At 41.0% G+C, this 25,386-nt stretch overlaps 1 protein-coding gene and 1 long non-coding RNA gene across 5 annotated transcripts in view; one reads left to right on the top strand and one right to left on the bottom strand.

Annotated features, from left to right (window-relative positions):
• CACHD1 (cache domain containing 1) overlaps nt 1-25,386 on the bottom strand; it is a 234,350-nt gene that overhangs the window by 189,036 nt on the left and 19,928 nt on the right. Inside the window, exon 2 of one of the 4 annotated variants that reach the window (XM_082453326.1) lies at nt 9,818-9,904. The exons of the other annotated variants lie outside the window; for them this stretch is intronic. Within the exon in view, the coding sequence (XP_082309452.1) occupies nt 9,818-9,904 (87 nt within the window). The remainder of the gene's footprint in view (nt 1-9,817; nt 9,905-25,386) is intronic. 4 annotated transcript variants of the gene reach the window in all.
• Nucleotides 1-25,386, top strand: part of LOC309657130 — a 260,854-nt gene that overhangs the window by 51,584 nt on the left and 183,884 nt on the right. The window lies entirely within an intron of this gene.

Raw genomic sequence — 25,386 nt, forward strand, 5'->3', positions numbered from 1 at the left:
TTCTTCTTGGAGTCATTTACATCTCTACCCTTAAGGTATGACTCAAATGCCAAATGCTGCCTTGCCTTTGATATATTAACTGAGCCTTGCAGATTTATCAAATTCTACCTTGTATCACCTCCTTCTATACAGTTGCTCAGAAGCAGGCACAGTAACTTACACATGGTTATTGTAAGTCGCTTTTCTCCATAGCACTTAGCACAGTGCTTTACCTTGAGTAGATATTTAACAAAATGTCTAGTAGTTATCTCACAGCTCTTCAGCTTGCAACAGGCTTTTACATATAGCATTCTACCTTAGAACAGTGTTTCTTAACTAGGGGTCAATTTTGCCCCCTCCCAGGGTACATTTGACATTTTTGGTTATCAGAATGGGATGGGGGGTGGAGGAGAGGGGGAGCTGCTGACATCTAGTGGGTAGAGGCCAGAGATGTTAAATATCTTAAAATGCACAGAGCAGAGCTTTTTCCACCACTACTCGTAATGTCATTAGCGTCAAGGTTGAGAAAACCTGCCTTAGAACAACCCTGGTACGACCTATTACAAATTTGCAGACATAGTCTCAAGTGGCTTACTCAAGGTAAACCAGCTTGCAGTAGAATCAAGGTTTGAACTCTGGAGACGGGCTCTCAGAATCTGGTAACAGTAATTGATAATAGAAAAACAGAACACAATAAGGATGGAAATTTGTGCCTCGTTGGCATGAACTTGTGTAAGAACGTTCACAGGCCAGAGATGAACATTTAGCTAACAAAGTGTATCTGATCTTTTGTAAAATATATAGTGTGGCCTGATTATGATAGCGTCTGGGAGATACTTGGTAGAAAATAAAACTTAACCGTATCTCATGTCAAGTTCACCACATACATATACTGAAAAACAAAGTTCTACTCCCGAAAAGAGACTATCATTAGCTATTCAAAACAAATACATGAAGTGACACCTAATACATGTGCTGATGAATAGAGAATGCAAACGACTGAAATAACAGTTTCAAAAGAAAATTCCTCTTTAGGAGAAAAAAAGAGGAAGGTGTAGCAATTTGAGGTGTGGAAGTGTTGAATTTAGCCCAAGACTGTCACATCTGCTGGGTGTATTTTTTTTCTTTTTCCTGTTATTCCAGTTGGCCCTGTGGTTCCCTCTCTCTGTTCAGAGTTGGGGAGTGGTAGGAAGTGTTAAGAAGAAAAGAGCAAAAGTTGAGTCATTTGCCCTTGAACCTCAGGGCACTTGCTTTTTCCACTTGCTTTTTCTGTGACTCTCAGGAAGTTCCATCAGTTTCCGAGATCTGAGAAATGGGAATAATAATTTCTACCTCAGAGAGTTATGGAAAGTAATAACAATCCGTTCCTTATAAACCCTCACCAAAAGCCTCACTATGTGCCAGATGCTTTGTCTCATCTGATCCTCACAACAGTATGAGATGGCCCCCATGTATGGATGAGGGCTTAGAGACAGTATGTGACTTTCCCAGGGCCTCAGTTAGTAAGCAGAGGAGCCGGGATTCAAACCAAAGCAATTTAATTCTAGACATCTGGTTCATAACCACACTGCTGCATAGCTTTATCAATTCAAAGTGCTTATTACTGTTTGAAATTGCTAAGAGGTTACTGGTAGACAGGTAAACTTGGAGCCAAAAGAAGTCCTGGGATTCAGTAAGATGCTCCCCACCACTATCGCAGGAAGGGGCTGGGTGACCACTGCCAAGGCAGGAGTTATCAGCTAGAGAGGGAGATGAGTTTTATTCCTTTAAATAAAGAGACCATTCCATTCTCACGATTTTATGATTCCCTTATCCCTTTTTATTTCTCAATAATCTATCTCTGGAACCTAATGGTTGTTTATTTTCCTAGGTAACCTCTATTCTCTTCTCAAGTCTTTCTTTATTCCACTTCCTTCTTTAATTTTCCATTTATCCTAGCCTGAAGGGCATGGAAAAAGTCTGGACTCTGAAATATAAAAGCCCTGAAAAATGCTCAATCTCCCCCCAAATCGCTAATTGATACTGGGCAAGTTACTAAGACTTTCTCTCAATGAGGATTTCCTCATCTATAAAATAAAGTAACATCAAACGAGAAAAGAAAAACCAGATTAACATATAGTGCCTGATCTATAGGAGCTCAGTAAACATTAATCTTTTACATTTGCAATGTTCTCTCAACTCTCCCTACTGCAGTATCACACCCTCACTATCTGCTCTAGTGTCCTGGAGTCCCTGTAGAGATCTCAGGTACACTAAAAATAAGAACAGTCACAAGATATTTGTGAATTTTACCTACCACATAGCTATAAGCAGAAGAAAAATGTCCTGCATTCTCTGGCTCAACTTGGACTCCCAATGCAAGGACCAGAACCATTTCCAAATCCTGTATCCGTTCTTTGACATTCTAAATCCCAAATAATACCCACAGCCATATTCATCCCACAGATTTCCCCCTCATCAGAACCTCCAGGAATAACAAGTTACAAATGCGAACTTCCAGGGTCCCACAGCACTCCAATATGCAATATCTCATTTAAATTATACAACAGTCTTGCAGAGAGACTTACAAGGGCACTTGACATTATCTGAATTTATCTGAATCTTAAACGCAGTGGGCCAATCTCTCTGCCAATTTCTGGTTTTTATAGTTTGAAAACTGTACAATGTTGGATGATGACCACCACCAGGGGGAAAAAAAGATCAAGATAGAAATTACCTTAACTGGGGAAAAGGAATATGTCAGAAAGACATAAGAAACACAACAAGAGGCAGGAACTCAGCACGGTTAGATAGTTGAGAACATCCCCAAGGAGATCAAATCACTAAAACAGCTTCCCTAGAAGGCCACCATGAACACCTGGCTGTCCTGTCCCTGGAATGTCTTCTCCATCATCTTAAAACATTAACTGTCTGATCACCCTAGCCGTTTATGGAGCAGGGAGAAAGAAGGAGCATCTGTCCATCCTCAAAAACGGTGTCTAAGATGCAGGGTAGCCAAAACAGCAACAAATGTTCAAAGATTCACTGAATCTTCATCACAACCCCATGGGAGAGATTCTACTATACCTCCCCATTCCTTTTTAGATAAGAGAAGGTATTGATTTGCTCAAGTTCAAGCAACTGGTCAAGTGCCAGCATGAGAATCCATCCAAGACTCCTGGTTCTTGACTCCCAGTAAAAATTTGTTTAAAAAACAGCTTTAACAAGCACCCTAACTTGCCCTAAATATAGGTTTTTTTTAAATGAATGTTCTAATCCCTCTTCACTATTCTGTCATAAACATGACTTTGTATGTGTATGTAGAGCATGTATTATCCAGATTGTTTTTCAGCGAACTTTAAAAAAAATTATATTTTTCTGAAGCCTATCATTTCTTCGTAATCCTCAAGTCAAACATCTTGACAGTAGTTGTGCAACACAAAATACATCCAAGAGTCTTTGTTTGAGAATCCTTGCCTCTACTATGTCTGAATCTTTCCTAGTACTAATTAAACTGAGAAAGGATGCAAATGTCACTAATATTAAAATGGATTTATATATTAGATTTTTCAAAAAAGATGTTTTCACAAAATCTACCTGATAGATTTATCTTCACATTTACATATAATATTGTATTGTTTTTCTTGTATCCTTGGCGATTTAACAAAACTTCACTACTTTAAAAAGCACCCTATGGCTAATTTCATGGTCAAAGAAAAATAAAGCCTTATAAAATAACTGAATAACTTCAGTGTTTTACCCTAAGACCCTTTTCCTTCCTACCCATTTTTTTAAGCCAAGAAAGATAAATGAACTAAAGCTATTCGTCTTTAGTTGATTCAAACCTACCTTTTAATAGTAAGTGGCTGATGCCAAAGAAAGGATTAAAAAGGGTATTCTTTCAACAATTCCTTATTACAGCCTGGGATTTGCTTTGCAATTAGTCTCTCCTGGACAGAGCTGAGGCCACGTGAACTTGTTATTACCCAGTCTGAAGAGCTCTAAAAAATGAAAACTCCACACTTGCAACAAGGGGCGGGTACCACAAGCATGAAAGGCCCCACAATGGAGGAAGGTATAAGGCCTTTGCTAATGACAGTTCAAAGAGGTGATGAGCCCCAACCCTCAGGAATAAAAGCAGAAAGCATTTTCCATCCACACACATAAGTTAGGAATGAGGTAACAGAGAAAGAGAGCATGAACTTCATTAAATTTTGAGTCCTGTAAAAGTCTCAGGGTAGTCTTTCTGTGATGCTCTATTGCTTTCTCTCTTATAATTAGCAATAACAGCCTTAAAAGGAAAAAGAAAAAGAAAAGATCTTTCCCCTTTGTTCTTGTCTTCTGGGCAGCAAAGATGGGAGACACAGCAGCCAATCATGGAGGGAGAAGAACCTTAAGAGGGGAGATGGCGGGAGACACCAAAGGAAAGGCAAGTGGCTGGGAGCTTAGTGCCTTTTTCAAGGATAAAAAGAACCAGGGAGGTAACTAATCCAGGTTGGAGAAGTTTGTCTTGGGCTTCAGAGGTTTTTGTTTGTTTTTAAGTCTGGTGGAGGTAAATCAGTGTTAGACCTGGGAGTGTCAGGTCAGAACACTGGGTATGATTCTCCCTGTGAGTCACACCTCTGTCTTACCTAGCCCACTATTTGATCAGTGAGAGAAGCAACAATGGTGAAGTTGGTAGGAACACAGCTAAGTGAGAGAGTAGCAAACATTTAATGCCAATCCCTGAAACACGTTCTCTAGAAAAGTCCCAGCGCGAGTATGTTCTTTGCCTGTCAGGTCGGCATTATCATTTTACACATGAGGAAACTGAGGCTTAGAGAGACTAACTTGCTAATCTGAGGTCACACAAAAGACCACGTGCTCTCAAGTCCTCTGAGTCTAAATGCTGCTCTCTTTCTTCTGCAAGAAGCTCTCTCACTCACCTCCACACCAGTGTTTGTGTTGTGCTTTACACTTACTACAAGAATGCTTCTATGTGCATTCTTATATAATTCCTACAAAAATGTGTTGGAAAGAAGATTTTTTCCACTGTAAAGAAATGGAGGCCCCAACTTTAAATGACTCGGCCAGGCACATACTAGGGCACGAACTCAAGTTTTCTGACTTCTAAAGATATGCTCTTTCCTTTTAATATCACATTTTCGACATATCAAAAAGAAGTTATTTTTCTCTCTGCTATTTCCTAATGGAGCTCAAGTTCCATTCTCACTCCCAGCTCCTTGAAAGCTCATTCTTGTCTATTTCTGGCTCATCTTCCTAATTCAACCTGAGTTTCCACATTCTTTATCTCCTGGGCTGTCAGCAGGTCCCTACTCCAGTTCCCCCATTCTCTTGCCCCACCTCTTCCCCAGAGGCCTTTGAGCCAATGCTCTCCCCATGTCGATGCAAGATGCTTCTTTTCTACCCCAGAGTAAAGGAATAGCAAAAAACCTAAAAACATCACTTTTCATCTAAACATTATTAACCAGGCAGCCCATTAGTTCGACGTAATCAGCCTGTGCTGCATGTAGTTTCAAACTCAGAAGCAAAGATGAACAGGGCAGTGGAGCTCAAGGAGCACCTAGTCTAGTGGGGTGGGCAGAAGTGCACGGTAAGGGCTATTTACAAGTAATGAGCTTCCAATACCTTTCTGCCTAGGATCTTAAAGTAATACTGAGAGCTCACAAGACGAGACGGTAGTTATTATTAATCCCATTTTATAGATGAATAAGTTGAAATCCGTGCCTAACAAATGGTCCCCAAAAGAACTGAAAAGCAAATTTAGCTCCTATCAATGGTTTTCAACCACTTTTGAACTGTAACTTTCCTAATCGCTCCAACAAAAAACATGCTCTAGGGAATCCCCTGGCGGTCCAGTGGTTAGGATTCCGGGCTTTCATCCCTGGTCCGGGACTAAGATCTCGCAAGCCACACAGAGAGGCAAAAAAACAAAGAAACAGCAACAAAAAAATACATGTTCTAATAAAGGAAGCTACTCCCACAAAGAACGGGCAATCTGAAGTATTTAATCAGGTAAACTGAAGCTCTATCTCCACTTTTAAAACATTTTCTGGGTACCTGCTGAGCTTCTATAAACAGGTGCAGTGTGTACTGGCAGGAACACAACCATGATACGCAAGATGCACCAGACTCTCACAGCATAAGGGTCACCTTCCTTCTGAATCTCTCTTCACACATCACCCTCCTCCCAGTAGAAAATACCATTTCCTCCCACTATACCCATTTACACCCTGCCTGGCTTTGACTTCTAGCTCTGCTGTCATTAGCAAGTGGCCCCGAGTAAAGTTATTTCATCTTTGCCCCACCATGTCCTTTTCTGTATTAAAATAATAATAGCACTTACACCTCATTGGTGGTTGGGAAGATTACACAAATTAATATACATAAACTGTTTAGAACGCTGCCTGATACATCAGAAGCACTCAGTACCTTGCCCCACTGTATGAGTCTTGTTTGGTGTAGTGGTTAAGAGTACCTGGGTTTAAATGCTGGCTCTTCCACTCATTAACCGTCATTAGAGGGTCCATTGGAATATCTACCTAGTAGCAACCGTGGTGAGGATTCCATAAGATATGCAGGTGAGAGTATTTGGTAAGTGCTCAATAAATGACATGTACATTACCCGTCTGCATCCATGAGAAACTTTGGCCTCTGTAATTTTTTTCTTTTTTTATTCGTAGAGCCCAGCACAGCACCAAGCACAGCGTTAAGTACTCATTAAATGCTAAATGAATGTGTAGGGCGGCAGTTCAGTTCAGACAGGTGAAGCAGATCGTTGGTTCCTTCTTGGCCTGTTTCTCAGCCAGAGAATCACTGCCACCTGGCACTTAAATAGGCGCGAATAAAATAATGACACACCAGTGAAGGGCCGCAATTATCCGGCAGTGCAATTCACCGTCGTGTTTTGCGTGGAAAATCCTCTCCCACTTAAAAAAGCGCCTGTTTTTTTCGGTACTCCCTCAGTAACCTTGGTTTAAAAAATAAAACGCAGCCCAAAGCGGGTAGGAGTGGCGGAGATTGCTGGCGGCAGAAGAGGAGGTGACGGCCCAGGTCGCCGCCACCCTGAGGAGCAGCCCCGGGGTGGGCTGGGCACCGTTCCTGGATCCCCAGGAGCAGGAGGGGGGTCAGCGAGGGCTCCGCGTGGACCACAAAGGGCAGAGCGTTCGAGGGGAGAAAGAAGCTGGACGGCCGAGTGGAGCTGCTACACAATGCCCAAGGGAGGGAACAAAGAGCTGGAACATTGGACTGGGCTCCTGGGCGGCCCACCGGGAAGCCGCGGCAAGGGGAAGGGGAGGAGGGGGCGGAAGGCCGGGGTACTGGGGCGACCGAGACCTGCGAGCGCGGCCGCGGGAGAGGCGGGGCCGGCGTAAAAGCGGGGACAGGGGCTGGGCGAGGCCAGGGTGGCGAGCGACGGGGGCGGGGCGCGGTCAGGGGGGCGCGGCCTGGGGGCTGGGCAGCCGGGGGCAAGGCAAGGGCCACGGGGCTGCGGGGGAAGGGGAGGAGGAGAGGGGGCGGTCGGTCTCGCAGGCAGCGATTTTCTGCACCTGGTAAGGCTTCCAAGCCAACGGAGAGCCTTGCCTGGCTCACAGCGGCCCAGGACAGCCGCGTTTCTGGGGCAGCCACCAAGGCAGCTGAAGGGGCACTCTCCCGAGCCCTGCCCTCCAGACCCCGCCGACGTCACGGTTGCGAGAAGAGCAACAGTACGGACAGCTTTTATTTCTCGAGTTGGATTTTACCAGCAGCCCACGAGAAAAGGAGGCAGCAGCCTCCTGCTTTCGGGAAGAACGTTTTCCGTGCGGTCTGGGAAAGGGTGTCACGCCGTCCTGGCTGTACTGCTGGGGGCAATACCCACCCCCCGCCCTCGAGTACCTGCCCTCGGGCTCACCAGTGGCTCTTGACTGTCCAGTAATTTGTCCCTTCCCCCTGCTCTAGGGAAGATGACCCGGAGAAGACAAAGGGCTATTCTCGCATGGACACCCAGAGCTTAGAATTGAGTGGTGTCATAAAAAGTGAGCTCTGGGTTCACAACAAGTTAAGACGCAGGTCTAGAAGAAATCTGACCTACAATCAGAATAGAAACGCTCTTCTGGATGAACATTTCTTTCAGAAAAAAAGTTAGCAGTCTTGGTGTCAAGAGTTGCTTTCTGGGACCGACGGCCTCAATATCAAGTCATGGAAATGAAACCATAAATAAGAGCTACTTCCATTTACTAAACAGCTACTGTGTGCTCCTGGTGCACCTCATCTCACTTTGTCTTCACAATCCATCCAAACGTCTAATGGGTGTCTTCTGTGGGACAGGCACTGGGCTAGGGGTTATAAATGGGGGGGGGGGGGGGTGGAGGTTCCTACTACCACACCCTGCCTGCCTCCTTAAATATAGTAGTGTTTCAGTGTTAACATCTGTTTTTACCCTCCTGCTTAGGGAAAGAAAAATGAAACCAAGGAGAGGCACCTATACAAAGAATGAAAGGATTAAGCCCAACAAGTAAATCCAAAGGCTAAAACACTGACAGAGGTAGGATTACTAGAAACTTCATTAACTCAAAGACCACGTTCCTCAAGATTCAAATATAAGAAAGCAGTTCTCATGGATACCATGTTTCCTGTGATAAGATGCAGAGCCTCTTAAGTAAAATAGTTCTCCATCTTTTCATTTTAACCTTTTCATATGCATTTCTGTTATGCTCAACACTGTTACCTCTGTTTGGGGAGTAGTCTAAACTTGGCCTACACAGAATGACAGAGCTATAAGGACTACCCCCAAACTCTTCATTTACAGGAGAAAGGGAAAGAGTCCAAGAGAGGTTCAGGTCACTGGGGGGATGGCTGGCAAGGCCAGAAGTTAGTACCTAAATCTCCCAACCAATGATCTTCCCAATAGTATACAGGAAATTTTACCTATTAGTCCAACAAACCCCTGGATTATTCACATTGGATTCTCCAGAGAAGCTCTTCAGCTGCAAAATACCATTGAAACCTAATTTTATGTGTATAGGGGGGACTGGCCAATAACATTTCTAACTCAATATCTCAATTTGTTTAACATAAGTTACAGATATTTTTGGTCCTCCCAACAAAATTCATCAGCTCTAACTACTACTCTACTCGAAAGTATGTTTAAAAATGTGAACTGAGGGCTTCCCTGGTGGCGCAGTGGTTGAGAATCTGCCTGCCAATGCGGGGGACACGGGTTCGAGCCCTGGTCTGGGAAGATCCCACATGCCGCAGAGCAACTAGGCCCGTGAGCCACAATTACTGAGCCTGCGCGTCTGGAGCCTGTGCTCCGCAACGGGAGGGGCCGCGATAGTGAGAGGCCCGCGCACCGCGATGAAGAGTGGCCCCCGCTTGCCACAACTAGAGAAAGCCCTCGCACAGAAACGAAGACCCAACACAGCCATAAATAATTAAATAAATAAATAAAAATTAAAAAAAAAATTCCAAATAGATTAAAATTAAAAAAAAAAGTGAACTGAAAAAGTTAATCCAGCAGGTAACCTCTTTTTTCACCTGCAAGAGTACATGAAGACATCTTAAAAATATGAAATCATACTCTGCATCAACAAAGATGATTTCTAAAAGGCACCACTTAGTATCTTGGCTCTGTAAAATTTCTCTTTTGTTATTTTATGCTTTTCCACACAAATATATTCTGTATTTCCTCTAAAGTAAACCAGTGCTTTGACAGATTTTAGATTTTTCCCCTTAACTAAAGGCACTATTCAATTTCAATGTCCTTGGAGTGTTTTATCTGGGGATTAGACAACTGTACCAAAACACAGCTGTTCCAGTTTTTTCTCCTTTATTTTTCACATTAAAAAACTCCCACTATCAGCCAGTCCAATTAGTTACTCACTATCAAAAGCCGGCTTTGGTCTTTCATCTTCTGGAAAACTGGATCCAAGTGACAGGGTGTCATGGAAACTGTATCTCGGGTCATTTCCTGTTTCAATTGTTTAGCCACAAAAAGAGTTCAGCTCTATCAGATGGAAATTAATGAATACTTGCTGTTGCCTTTTGAAGAGCATGCAACTAAATAAAAAAGTAATTACCATTTTTGACCAAGTCTTCCCACCAACACCAAGAAATATGGGGAGATCAGTGCACCCAAAATGGGAAAGGAAAAGTACTTTGACAGAACACAATGAACCAAAGCCTTTTTCAGTTCAGTTTCCATAATTCAGTGGCCAGTTTTAAGGCTCTCACTTGGGTCTGGGAAAAGTAACTATAGGTTAAGTGGTTTTAACTGTAGTGAACTTTGTTCATTCTCTTCCACTTCCAACAAACCTTCACCTCTCCTCACTTATTCTGCTTTGCCCCAATTTTGACATTCACTAGACAGAGCTGGCATTCTCCTCTTCAGCCTAAAATCCCCTCAACATAAGGGAATGTATAACAGAAACAAAAATTGTAATATAATCTAAAAAGATTTCTTGCTTTATCTATTCTCTGCAAAAAAACATGTGCGCGTGCTCACACACACGAGGGAAAAGTAGAGCTTAAGGCCTACAAGCAATACCAGGCAAGCACATGTGTTTAGGAAATGAAGTCCTGGCTGGAATTCAGTAATAATGAGCCCCTTAGTGATCTAATGTACACCAGTGAACACTGTGGATGGAAACAGAGTGCCAGACAGGACAATGGGGAACTCAACCGGTGTTTAATGTGTTTCAGCTTTGTCTAAATAACTGTTGGCAAAAAACGTGGAAGCAATACAACAAATCAATTTTAGGACTCAGGAGGATTTGCTCAAGTAAGACAGCTATGAAGTGTACATTACAGGATAAGTTCACAGCTCCACTGTGGGAAAGGAGCCCACTTGCAATACTCTCTGTCCTGTTTAGGTTGTTATACATCTTCTCTATTCCAAATGAGGAAGTTGTATTTGTGCTGCTGCTTTTTCTTAGATTGAAAAAAGGAAAACAACTGGGGAAACATCCAAGAACAAACTAACTTTAAATATTATTAAAGTAAGCTAAGCCTTATGTTACTTACATCCCACTTGCTATTTGGACAATTTCTATAGAGAAGAAAAAAGGACATCTTTCAGCCTGAGTTCTAGACCTTTGCTTTGTCATTAAGTCACTGAGTTTATTTAATCAGTACCAGCAAAGAGCCATCTAGGCCAAGCTTGTCGACAACTTCTCTCCTAGTTGCTTCATACATGCCGCCCAGTTCCTCTTTCAAAATCTACATTTATGCCCCTAAGAGACTGGCTCCGTTTTATTAAAAATAAGATGAAGCTGATAATTTCTAACTGGAAATCATTGCTATTTCTTTTTCATCAGCCTTTGAGGAAAGTAGAATATTCATCTTTCTACAGCGTTCGAGGAGAAAGTCCCTGATTTAAGAGAATAGTACTGACAGGCAATCTTTTAAAGTCTTTATTTATATTATACTTATCATGCTTTGGTCTTTATGTGCCCAAAACACCACAAATAGAAATAATTTCACCAGAGGTAATTTTTGCCAGAATTAGAAGTCACTTCTAGAAGCCATTCCGATAGTATTTTCTTACAGAAAAACTAGTCAAAATATAAAGTTAACTGCTAAAGGCATCAACACAAAAAGGCATAAATCAGTTCAAAGAGGTAGTGAGCCTAGGCTAAAATAAATCCAAGAATACAGCTACCAACCAGACTTAAAGGCCTCTGGTCATGATGAGTGAAGTCGGTTTTATCCCAAGAGAAACAGTACATAAAATAAAGATGGAGCTGGTAGAAGAGGTTACAACCTCTTCTTCTAAGAAATGCAAGAAATACAGTCAGTGTATCAAGACAGACCATTTTTATATTCTGGTCTTAACTTGCTATTTTTCTTTTAATTTCTTTCCCCTAGAAAATGCAATGGTAGTGGGCATTTAATTGCACTTTCTACATTATTTATCATAATGGAGGGGGAGGAAAGAGATAATCTTAATTTGTAAGCAGTAGCTCAATTATAGAAGTCTAACTCTATTTACATAGGAATAGGTTAATTATTTGTAATTAGTATATGAACTTCTATATTAGGTTTTATGAAATTTCAATTCTGGGTTTTGTTTAGTTTGTTCACATGTCCAATCAAGGATAGTATTTAGAATGTAGATGTTTATTAGGTAGCTTCAATGTTGAAGATACAAGGTTGATTGAACCCTTTTGGCCAATGAAAAGTGTACCACTGAGAAACAGATGTATGCTGCTTACTGGACAGCCCAAGTGCTCTCCCACATACACAGCTCCTTTGCAGTTAGGTGGGGTCATGTGACCAACTGTGGCCAATGGGCTTTGACCAGAAGTGACTTGTGAGAGCAGGTATACACCTGGATTTCAAGATGGCATCATTCATACCAGTGAAAGAGAAGAAACTCAATGGATTTTGAAACTCAAGTCAAAACAGGGGAGCTGCCAGGCTAGATACTGATGTGGGATTCCACCCCTTAAAGGCATTGTTGGAGCATTTCAAAGCTGTTACTACCAGTATTACAAGTATGTCAATATGAAGAAAGGGAGTATCTTGGGGGGGTTCTAAGGTGCTGGAAGCTTACACATTTTAACAGCTGCCTTTCTTACAAGGAACTCAAATGTGAACAGTTATGCAACTGCCACCAAAGAGAAAAGGAGTGGAGAGAACTACTCTGGATTGCTGACCATGACCTTCACTGCATTGGCACCCCTCCTTGAGGAACATGATCATTACTGAATTCTTTCATATCCTATTTGAGAATTAATGCCCCCCAAAATATGACTGGTATGTATTTTAAAAAGTGACCTGTGTCATCACCCAACAAAAGCCTGGAAGTCACAAGTTTGAGATGCTAAGGTCTCAATATAGAGGAAAACCACATCAACTCCCAGAAGACATTAACTAAACAAGAAATATGTATCACTGAGATGAAGGGATTTGTTCACTACCTAAGAATCCCTGGCCTAGAATAGGCTTAGCTTTTTTACGTGTCACGGAGCCCCGGGACAGTCCAGTGAACTGTGAACCTCTTCTCAGAATCATGTGTTTAAATGCATAAAATAAAACCACAAGATTGTCAAGAACACCAACTCTAAAATGGTTTTTAACTGATGATACAGCAACGTATGCGTCTGTAAATAACACACTCATCAACAAGATCTAGCAGCTGTAATCTACCAACTACTGTAATTTCAAAGTAGTGAAGATCATGTTATTTCAAGTTATCTGTGATATTTACAACAAGTTATGCAATATTTTTGATTTGTTTTCATGACAAAGCCCCAGGTACTGCTAATACTATTAGGACTTGTTTACATCGCAATGAAGAGAAATGCTAAATTTCCATTAGAGATTTGCGTTATAATTTTTTTCTCATCAAGTTCATGGGCTCCCTAAACTCTGTGGAGCCCAGAATAAAACCTCCAAGTGTTACCCTCTCCTGACCAAGAGCCTCACTCTAAGCTCTCATGTGGAGCGCTACCGGGCTCTCTAGAGTTGCTTGCTTGTGCAGCACCGTGCAGGGCATATTGCTCTGTGGCTTCTCTTCTGCCATTGAGTTCCTGTCATTTATATTGTGTTCACACCAATTGTTTTCACAAGATGGCAACTGACTAAGGAAGAGTGTCATTCAGGTTGTTAAAATGCAATTTTATGGAGGCTTAGATGCCTTTAAGGCAATGGTCAAGAAAATTGATCAGAATCAGCCCAAAACAAAGGACTGGTTAAGTCTTTTGACATCATCAACATCACCCAGTTTGGGAAAACTGACCAGCAGTTGTACGAAAGGCAGCTGGTAAAATCCCTGTCTGGAAGCTTGTAATGACTTCAAGAGACATTTAAGACACCTGGAGATGGCCAATACCGGATGCTGGGGTCAGCGGATTAGGATGCTGTCCAGTCCTGAGATGGTCAGTACTACTTCCAGGAATGTGTACCTCAAAGGGATTGGGGAGTGAGTCCTATTTAATAAGCCTATGAAGGCTGGGTAAAATGAGACTGAAATAATTCATGCTTTTTAAGGTACTCCTCCATTCTATAAATTGCAAAGAGAGTGGAATATTCAATGTACATTCACATAAACCATTATTGTTCTTTCTTAAGTCAGCCTAGCACGGTAGTCAACACCTTATTCAAGAATATATGACACACTAGACAACTGAGCTGTAGCTCCCAGTCCTCACAGTTGAGATAAGGGATCAAAGGGCCAAGAAAATATTTGAAATCAAGTAATTAACTCTGCAGGCAAAACTTGAGAACAAAGAAGGCGAGGCCTGGAAATCCATCTTGCTTCACATTTCACATACTAAGAAGTGGTATATTGTGGTTAAAGTGCCACTGGATCAAAAGTCAGGAGAAAGGGCTTTTAATCTAGACCCCGTGATCTGAGCAAATGTGGGCAAGAAGCCACATTTCTCCAAGCTTCAGATTCCCCTTCTTTAAAAGGAGGAAATTAACTTTGAAGGCACCTTTCCACACAAAAATAAAGATTTGGTAACTTCTGAAATCTCAGGAAGACAATGAAAAGAAATATAGAGTATTACTGTAATATAATATAATCAAATACATATTTAAACTGAATGTCTTATGAAACAAAGTGTTCCCATTTCAAAAGGTGAGAAAATAAAGAGGAGAAATGAATAGCTCCCGTGTATGAACCACAGTGTTTTGCCAGGCACCGTATGTGGTCCCGTACTTACATCAGTTGAAAGCTTGCGCTAGTCAATGTCTAGATGCTATTGGGAGACCCTTCTGCTTTCTCTGGTAGCCCTCTCCATACTATACCTAACTGCTGGTCTAACTGTCTATTAGGTAGCTCTTTGAGCATGTCTTGTTTAGGGGTATATCTCCCCAGGGTTAGAAGAATCGAGGAAGGTTTTCTACAGAAAATTAGAATGCCTGAAGGTCTGTCAAAGGGTTTGAAATCTAGTCTGTGCTCACCCTTGGCCCCCGGAAATTCCTCCTACCCCTTTTTGCTGTCCCTGTACATCCTATTGTTATTTTGATTATTTTCTCCCCAAGGGCTGACCCATTTACTAGAATGCTATTCAGATAATCAGGAGAATAAGTCAGGGTTTAATGACTGCTGACTCCAGGTTCTTTTCCAGGTATTTTTTTCCCCAAACTATATGATTCCAAATAGCCTCAGTTCTCATAACCGTCACATTAATTTCACCAGATTCTGAAGCCTCCTTGTTTTTCCTGGCTAAAGGTTTCCTTCCCTGCCCTTCCCTATTGTCCTTGCCAACCACTGCTGGCTAGAATTATGGAAGTGAAAACTCACAACTAGGAAGAACTCTTAGATTTTGCCCAGCCCACTAGCACAGTAAGCAGATGCAGGGCCTGTGTCCTTTTCTATGTCTACCCCAGAGCCTCCCAAGGCACTATGGGAGCACATAGTAGGGGCTAAGAAAATGTTGGCCACATGAAGGGACTATCAAAGGACTGCTGCTGGCCAAGGCCCTGCAGCATTATAGCCAACAGAAAGAAAAAAGCTCAGCTATCTTTGTGAGGATAGAGGCACTGTAAAATCAGATTCTGTCTTTCTCTCTTTACTGCAAAGCTAATAACTAATCAGTAGCCATGGGCTGATTACTCCTAGACTCAGCATTTTGGAAGAAAAAGTAAGTCTGCCTAAACACACACATGATTTGGGGGGGCAGGGAACACAACTAAAAGTAAATTTCCACCCTGCTTTGAAACATAAATCTTAAGACCCCTCAGGTTAAAAATGACAGCTAGAGTCCTTTAATCTTGAAAATGCTCTCTCCATGGAAACCTTAAAGACAGGAAACCACTTAGGCAAAGCTTTTTTTTTTTTTCCCCCTTTTGAGACAACTTCTAAGGAAAATCTAGGTTTTGAGGAAATTGGGCTTCCATGCACAACTATCCCATAGGAAGGTAGTCCATGTCACATGATTTCTTTGACCCGAAAACGTACCCATACATAAAGCTTTCCCAGTTTGGCTCAGCTGGAAGAGACTGACTCACTTCATCTCTCTAATAGACTCATTCTCAATTCCCACTACACCACCTCCACGATTAAGATCCTTGTTAAGGTAGGAACAAGGATTTATACTATGGTCCACTCCATTTTCACCCAAAGTCAGGGAATTTTGCAAGCTGTAATTTTCAAGTATGACAAGCACCTAAATGTGATGCTTTTGGCTACAAACGGTTGGGAAATTTTGAGCTAGCACATAATCCTAGAAAATTAGACCTGGGAAAGTATCTAGTAGATTACAGGAGGCAACTATAGCACAGAGAGGTTAAGCGATTAGCTCAAGGCCCCACCAGATGTAGAATACGGTTTCTTACCGCAAAGATCGCTAGATTTCCCTTGCACACCACCTCTTAGTGATTCTAGGCTGGCTAAAAGTAATAATGATGACGATAATAATACAAGCTAAAATATCAGCCAAAATATTTTCAATAAGTATAAACGTGAGGCAATTTTGCAAAATCCTGACATCATTTATAGAATCTTGAGCCCATTAGCAGGAGTGAAATAGCCCACATATTTCAAAGGATAGGTCTAAAGTAGTTCAAACAAGTACCAAACATTAAGTCACTTTCACAACCACCCAAGTTTTAGGATGTACTGTCTGGGACATCAGCCAGGTTGGCAAACAAACCATTATAAAATGCAAAGGTATTAAGTGCCCTCTTGCCTTTGGCAGTACACTCAAAGCTATTCAAGTACTTTATAGTAAAACTAAAATACAGCTCCCAAGGTCTCAGCCAACAAAGAGGGAGAGAAGTCTATGCATGTTTTTTTCTTTTAAAATTTGTTTAGGTATTCCAACTTTTGTTCTATTTCCTCATGAAAGAAAAACCTAGGAAGAAATGGAGATGATGGAGACTCAGCAATAAGCTTATGGAAAAAGAAGGGAAAGAAAACTAAGCCAAGATGAAGAAAACTGAGGACATCGGTGTTAGGGGACCTTTGCAAACTTACAGCAACTTAGGTTCAAAATGGGTCCCCCACCCAAAAAAAAAGCTAATTGTCTTATGTCTGAGTCAAATAAAATGGAAACTATTGCCTCTTTCTGTCCAAGGGTATCTTTCCATCTCTCTCCCAGTCAACAACTGAGGGACAAAGTCCTTCTACCAACCTCAGTCCAGGTCCTAGAGATCAAGTGCACAGGACACACCCTTTTGTATGGTAATCACTTGGAAGATAATAGAGAACTTAACAGTCTTTCAAGTATATGAAGAGACTATGTATAGTGACAACAGAGAAGGCCAAGAAGAAATAAATTTAAGATTACACAAGAGAACTTTTCCTAACACATTAGGAAGGAATTCCAGAATACAGGATAGACACTGTATACTATGTCTGAGACTAGAATTTGGCATTGTGTTCTCAAGTTACCTTTCCTTTTCTCTTTTTCCTAATGATGATGACAATAACACTTTACATTTGCATCCATTTCCAGTTTTCAAATTATTTCTATATATATTCTATTCTCTCCAGCAATGGGTGGCAGCCGGCGGTGGGGGGGGGGGGTTCCCATACATGCCTACTTGAGACAGAGGAATGAACTAAACAAATATGTCTTCAACCGCTGGATCTGTTCAACATTTCCTGTCGACTGAGCTACAGTAATGCCAATTTCTCCAGTAACCCACTCTCATATTCTATAGAAACAAGATCTATGCAGACAGCAAATATTAAGGCATTCATTAAATGCTGAATCAATTAATTGCGATTAACTTAAGTCTCAGGCAGAAGCTGAGATGGTTTTGAATCTAACCTCTTCCACTTAGTGACTTTCAAAACTTGGACAAGTCAGTTTACTCTTTCTGAAGTAACTGTCTACATTCAAAACAGAACTCTATTTTATAATAGAACTATAATAGAGTTCTATAATAGAACTCTTAGTATAATACCTGGCATATAAAAGGTGCCCTTAAAACGTGCACTATTGTAAGTCATACTTACCAATAAAATGTCATCCTTAGGAGATACAGTTCCTTAAGTTGCTAGGAAAGGAAAAAAATACCAGGCACAATCCCTGTGGTTTTACTGGTAGGTAACAAGGAGTGAATAAAAGCAGCTTCCACTTGGTTGAATTCTAGAGTTGAGCTTACAAAATAAATGGAAAGAATAAAGAAAGTGTAAATCCTTTGTCCAAAAAAGCTTTGGGATGTTGTTGTTTGGGAACTCGAAACTGCTATCCTTTATACGTAAATCGTCTCTGTGACAACTGCTCATGATATGTCACTAATATAGCTTGACTTGTCCACAAACATGAATGTAAAAATGCCCTTCAATGAAGAGAAAGCAGGGAAAGAAAGATAGTTGGAAAAGTTGAGAAAATTTCATGTGTCTTCCCAGGCAAAGTCAGAACTACAGCGCCACTTCACAAACCCCTACCTGGTCTAAAAGAAAAGTTATCTAAAGCATTAACTAAGAGGATAAGAAGCTACCATTGTAGCAGGCTTAAAGTGATCCACTTTCACTAGAGCTCAGGATACTGGGGCCCTCATTGAAAATGCAAAATCCCCAGCTGGGGGTAAGAAGAAGAGAAAATGTTAAGATGCTCAGCTCTGGAGTGCCGAGACCAAGGGTCTCTGCATTCCATCACTCAGCCTCCTCCCTCCCCCCACTCCAACCCTCTCTCCCATTATTCTGGAGTAGGTCCTTTCCAGCCCCACCACTGGGAGTCAGGGAGACTTGGGAAGTGCCCCAGGAACCACTGAGAGATGGAGAAATACACAAAGGCTCTCTTCCACAAAGCATTCTTTCACAGAGGCAGCCGAGTCTATTAAATACGGCCTCTTACTATGCATACACTTCTGTAAGGAGATTATGAGGACCACAAGCTCACGAAATTAGCACCCACAAAATGTGTTTAAACCCACTGCAGGGAGGAGAAAAGGTGTGTGTGTCAGAGAGAAGGGAATACTTAAAGTTAGTGGGGGGGGGGGGCCTCCCCCTCGGTAATTCCCAGGGGAAAAGAAGGTATAGACAAAACCACCCAACAAGGCTGCTGCAGCTCCAGGGTCGAGCTGGCTGGCATCCACACAATGCCGTTCTTACACTTGCATTCTCCTATTTTCCAGCTGTGGGCCGTAACACGTTCAAAGTATTCCTCCCTATGTATAAGTCAGAAGACAGGTATAACGATTCCAGTAATCTGTACTCTTCAAAGTGCTCCACACATCTTTGGAAGTAGCAAGTATAAATGTAATAAGTAATGTTCCTATAAAACTTATGATACATTTTCACAGAATATATAACATTATAAGTGAGGTGTCCAGCTATATATTTAAGTTATTAAACCACTCATGGGCCATCACTGGCTTAATGAATGATTAAGTTTTTCACCTCATTATTTCTTCATAATTACTTCTTCTTGGAGGAGAATGAAATTGTTACACAAAGAACAAGTCCACCCGTAGTAATAAGTGGAATGTCCTTTTATTTATCTAGATATATAAAAAGATAAAACAAATCTTTCCCACAAGAAAGAACTTCTATAATATGTTAATTATTTAATAATTCACAAAGAGATTTTAGAGACAGCTCATTTGACCTAACAGCTCTGTGAAGTATTATTTACTCCCATGTTATAAAGAAACAGACCCAGAGAGATTAAGGTGGAGCCCTGGGTCTTTACTTCCAAATTCATTCATTCAGCTTTTTTCTTTTTTTTTTGAGAAGTAATATATTTATTGTAGAAATTTTGCAAAGTTGGAAAAACACAAGATTTAACGTGAGAATTCAATGAAGTAATACATGTAAAAAGCACTTGGCCCAATGCCTGGCACACAGTAGCACTCAATATATGTTAGCTGTCACAAAAATGAACATGGTCATTTTCTTACCACTCAGATACAGGTGTTCTTATTTTCTTAATAGACTTTTTTTTTTTTAAGTTTAAGGTTCACAGCAACATTGAGTGGGAGGTACAGAGATTGCTCATATACCCCCTGCCCCACACATGCACAGCCTCCCCCATTATCAACATTCCCCACCAGAGTGGTGCATTTGTTACAAAAATGAACTGACATTGACACATAATTATCAGCCCCCATTCATTCAGCTTTTACTGAAGGCCTACTCTTATTCTGGGCACTATGCAAGGTATTGAGGATTCAGGGAGAACAGACTTAGTTCCTACACATGTGTAGCACCCAAGGGCAAGTACAGAGTTTGAAGGGGTCACATCGGGGCAGTACTCAACCCAAATATAATTGTAAGAAAACAGACCACTTTCTAGAGAAGGCAATGCCAGAGCTGAGTCCCCAAGGATAAACCCAGCGTTCTCTTCACCCCATGCCTTCCATGACTCATCAGCCTTGCACATGGCTAACAAAACATGCACTGAGGATGGTATTCGTTCCAGCAGAAAACTGCACGGCACACCCTGAAAGTCCCAGCAGAGTGCTGTCTTCTACACTCCTGTTAACCCTAAAGAAACAGTGAGTACTCCATAAAAGGAAGCCTACTATTCCTGTGTGAGAAGGATTTCAGACAGGGGAAAGTTACTTCCTGCGATGAGCAGGAAAACTCCTTCCTGTGAGATGAGCCTGAGGGGACCTGCAGCCAGGGTCCACTTGGTGTTGTCTAGAGGCCTCGTATGGACCCATGGATAAAGGCTGGGAAAGGGGACATGGAGGCCAGAGTCGCTGGTCTAAAGCCTGTTCTAAGAAAATAATGGAGAACCCAACTCCATGCTATCAGAATAAAGGTTATCCTTCCCTACATGTTTCTCAAGTTATAAAAATGCCCTTACTCCTCAAGCAACAAAGATTTCCAGTGGCTTTCACTAAAGATAAAACATCCCCTCAGGGACTTCCCTGGCGGTCCAGTGGTTAAGACTCCACACTTCCAATTAAGGGGACGTGGGTTCGATCCCTGGTCGGGGAACTAAGATCCCACAGGCCGTAGAGCACGGCCCAAAAGAAAAAAAAAAAAAAAAATCCCCCCAATACAGGCTGTTTATACTGCAGCTATAGAATATCTTCTTCAACCCTCCTCTTTCTCCCAAGTGAAAAATCCTACCCAGATGAAAAAATTTTTCATTTTTTATCTTGAACTTCTAAAAAAACTGTCCCACTCTTTTTAAACTCATGGAGAAATATGAGAGTTCTGGAGTTTCAAACCACTTTTAGTCAAGCAAGAACACTAAGGAAACATCTTTTAACGAAATCAAAGAGAATATATGATTTCAATACAACAAAGCTAGTGTCTCACCGTTCATTTTTATTAATAATTTCTTTTAAAAGAGGGGGCAGTCTTTGAAGAAAGGAACCTCATTTCCCACTGCTTTGGGTTCTGTATAGAGGATTTTGACATTCATGGACTGCACATTTATAGTCTGGACCATTTGAAAGCAAGCCCTGCCCAAGCCCTGAAGCAGGGTAATAAATTTAAGGCATTATTAGCATTATAGTCATATCACACTGGCCTCTACGGACTATAAGTTTGATTATTTACTGTTTTAAAGATCTCTAAGCAAAGTTTTCTAGATTTCATCTTTTACTTTTACATAAGGACCTCAAAGGGTTGAAGGTTTACTGAAAATTAATGGGCAGGAGCTCTCGATCCTACATTTTAAAAGAAAAAATACTGGGGGGAGGGATAAACTGGGAATATGGGATCAACAGATACACACTACTATATATAAAATAAACAAGGACCTACTGTATAGCGCAGGGAAATACATTCAATATCTCGTAATAACCTATAATGGAAAAGAATCTGAAAAAGAATATATATATGTGTGTGTGTGTGTGTGTATAACTGAATCACTTTGCTATACACCTAAAACACTGTAAATCAATTATACTTCATTTTTTTTTAAGTTTTTTAAATAAACAAAAGAGAAAATATTACTCTGCACCTATATTCCCATTACCATTTGTGGACACCCCGAGTATAAGAGATTAAATCTGAAAAGCACAATACAAAACACTCCGATGTACATGCTTTTATTTGATGTTCACCACAGTCCTTTGAGGTAGCTAGTACTCCCCATTTTACAGACAAAGAAATTGAGGCTCAGAAGCCAAGTCACTCAGTCTTTGTGCAACCACTTTGTAATTGTTCTTGAAAGACAGAGTATTTTTGAAACTCGCCGAATGGAGAACACAGTGTTAGCAAAGCACTGTACTTCCCACAAAGTGCACTGCCGCCCCTCAGATGTCTTAAGGGCACATACATCTTCTGAGAGGATGGAAACTCATCAGTTTGAGGAGAAAATGCCAAGTTTAAAGTGAGCCTTGTTAGAGAGGGAGCTATCACAGATTATTAATTTAGCCTTCCCTCCTTGCGAGTGTTTGATGTAAATGGCAAGGGTTCGAAGGTCAAAGAGGAAGAAGTATGTGCTTTAATTTCTCCCCCCTAGAGGTGTGTGAGTGTTTTCTATTAACAAAAACCCTGTAGCCAACAAATCCTGGGCTTGGATCAAACGGCCCTCCATCTTTTAAGTTACAACATCACAGGGAGACATTTCAAGAGGAAACCAGGCCCAGTCAGGCCTGCGGTACCAGAGAGAAGGCTGTTCTGCCCTTTGGGAATTTGAAAAGCATCTTCCTTTTTGCTGAAACAGCTTGGTGACAGACAAAAATGTCCCCAAATAGTTATTCTTGATCTATAGATAGGGGCTAAATGGAAAAAAATATATAGAAGTGGGCAGAGGCTGAGTAGAGCCATTTGTACCTGAAGAACCACTCACTTTGGCTAAAGCTATTAAGAACAGACATTTTGGCAACAAACCTTGATCCACTGGGCTATGTCGGAGTTAAATAAAAACAGCCAAAACTTAACCTGTGCTTGGCACAGTACGTAGTGCACAGTAAACGTTCAATAAATAGTAGCTAATCATATTCTAACACTTTCCTCTTCCCTGCCCTTACTAACACAGACGATTTATCCTACTCATTTCTCATCTCCACACACACCCACGACCCTCACTGCTGCTCAAAAAATCTAGAAGTGAGGGGTGGAGCATGAAATTCTGAAGACACATCAACATCTTCCTTCCTAAAGAAAAGCTAAGACTTTGTGAGACCTCTGGCATCAGGCATTGTGCCAGATATTCTCTTATAATCCTACAACAATTATGAACGTACCCCCAATTTTTACAGTGAGGAGCTTGAGGCTCAGAAGGGCAGTGAGAAAGCTTGGATTAAAATCCCAGTTTCTCCAAACAGGCTTTTGTGAGTTGGCCTGGGAACTAGGTCTGCTTTTATAATCCCTCTGGGTGAATGTTGTTCTAAACAACAGGCTTCAAAATGAGCTTTGGAAGCCAGACTGTTTGTAAACAGGATCGCTGGAACTATTCACATCTCTTGCCACCTTTGGGAGCACCTCTGCTACTTAAAAATCACTTTTAGTTTGAAGCACATTCACAAAGCCTACAAGAAGGTAAGCATTCCCTTTCCTGTCAAGACAGTGCTAGGAGATTGGAGAATGAGGTAAATCCCAGGCAGCTGAGTTGAAAAAAGAAAAATCCAAGGGAAGGGTTTATAGGAAACACACAGAGGAAGAGTAAAGCACAGTAATTGTTTACAGGCCACTTGTGAGTCTTCTAAAAACGCCATAAATAAGAAATGCGGCTTGGGAGAGACTAGCCTGAAAGGACTTAATCCCTCAGACAATTCCTCTTGGCCACGTGACCCATCCCCATCCACCAGGCAGAAGTCTTGACCATTGCATTCACATAGTTTCCCTGAACTGACCCTTGTCTCCCCGCTGTTCCCAGCCTGCTTACTAATCACCCCAGTAGAATGTCTGCTTTACGCAAGCAGGATTGTATTTTGTTGACTCCTGTCTTCAACATCTACAAGAATGCCTAACTAGTAGTAGACATTAAATATAGTGAAATGAAGGATTACTTATTTCATCGTTTACTTAATTTTCCTGGTTAAATTATTTAGCTGCAAGAATCATTTCTTAAGTTGAAAAGGTGTTATGTAGTGATATGAATGTTTTGAGGGAAAAAAGCATCTATAGAATCCTAATCTGATGAGAAAACTAAGGAGAAACAGTCCCGGGACTTCCCTGTGGCCAATGCAGGGGACACGGGGTTGATCACTGGCCCGGGAAGATCCCACATGCTGCGGAGCAACTAGGCCCGTGCGCCACAACTACTGAGCCCACGTACAACAACTACTGAAGCCCACGTGCTCTAGGGCCCGCATGCCGCAACTACTGAGCCCATGTGCTGCAACTATTGAAGCCCACACGCCTAGAGCCCGTGCTCCGCAACAAGAGAGGCCACCGCAATGAGAAGACCGCACACCACAACGAAGAGTAGCCCCCGCTCACCACTACTAGAGAAAGACCGCACAGCAACAAAGACCCAACGCAGCCAAAAAATAAATATAATTAAAAAAAAAAAGACTCTCTCCATTATAAAAAAAAAGAAGAAACAGTCCAATGTCTATACAGTTTTGATCTTAGTCTCATAACAAAGAGAACCAATGTATAAAAATGAAATTCTAATGAAATGGAAGGTACCTAAAATTACTGAATAAGCCATACTGCTTGATAGATTGTATGCACATTCTAAGTGGATTAAAAGAATGGATGGAGGAACAATGGCGGTTATGTTAGCAGGCTTTCCATCTCTTGATTCAACGTCAGATATTTTGGGACTGGCACCACAAATCTTTACTTCAATAATATATGAACATGCTAAATGAAAAGTCAACAGAAGTTCACTGTGTTACATTCAAGTCCTATAACTCCTGAATCAACTCAAACAGAAGACAGATTTTTGGAGGGTAAACTAAAAAAGGATACTTTTCATAATTTACCTCCTTGATAATATTTTACCAAGTCAAAATGAGATTCCCTGAACAATGGATTCTCGATAACTCTGTCCAAAATAGATGGTAATTGTTCTCATAACTATAAATCTCTCAAAAATCATTTATTAAAAATCCAATACTTTGTATTTATGTTCAAACTATAAATCTCTCAAAATTTATTTATTAAAATTCAATAAACTTTGTATTTATATTCACTTGAAAATATATTAACTATTATTTCATTTCAATAACTAAATGAACTAAATGCAGGCTGTTTAATTACCAAACCCTAAAGTAGCAATTCTCTTCATGACTTTTCTAAACATCACTGTGGAACAGACACAGTCAAACAAGAAAAATTAGGGAAGAGCACATGGAGATTGGTCAAAAAACCAAAATTTGCAAAACACAAATTATAAAGTATCTGCCACCGGGTGCTTAGAAACATGATTCTGTCTATAAATCATATTAAGATGTATTGGTAGTCTTCATAAAATGTAAACTCCACCAGCATGGGTAATTCCAAACCATAATCACCTCACATAAATCTAAAATTATATTCTAATATAGAAATTATTAGAATTGCCTTCTAAACTAATTGATTTGGACTCTTCTATTAACCAAATAGATTAAGCAGTCCCAGATCATCATACTGACATGACACCATACCTATTTTTCATGTAAGTGATCAGTAAATAATTTTTAAGGGGGGGC

This window comes from Balaenoptera physalus, assembly GCF_965194825.1.
Source record: "Balaenoptera physalus genome assembly, chromosome: 1".
Classification (NCBI taxonomy): domain Eukaryota; kingdom Metazoa; phylum Chordata; class Mammalia; order Artiodactyla; family Balaenopteridae; genus Balaenoptera; species Balaenoptera physalus.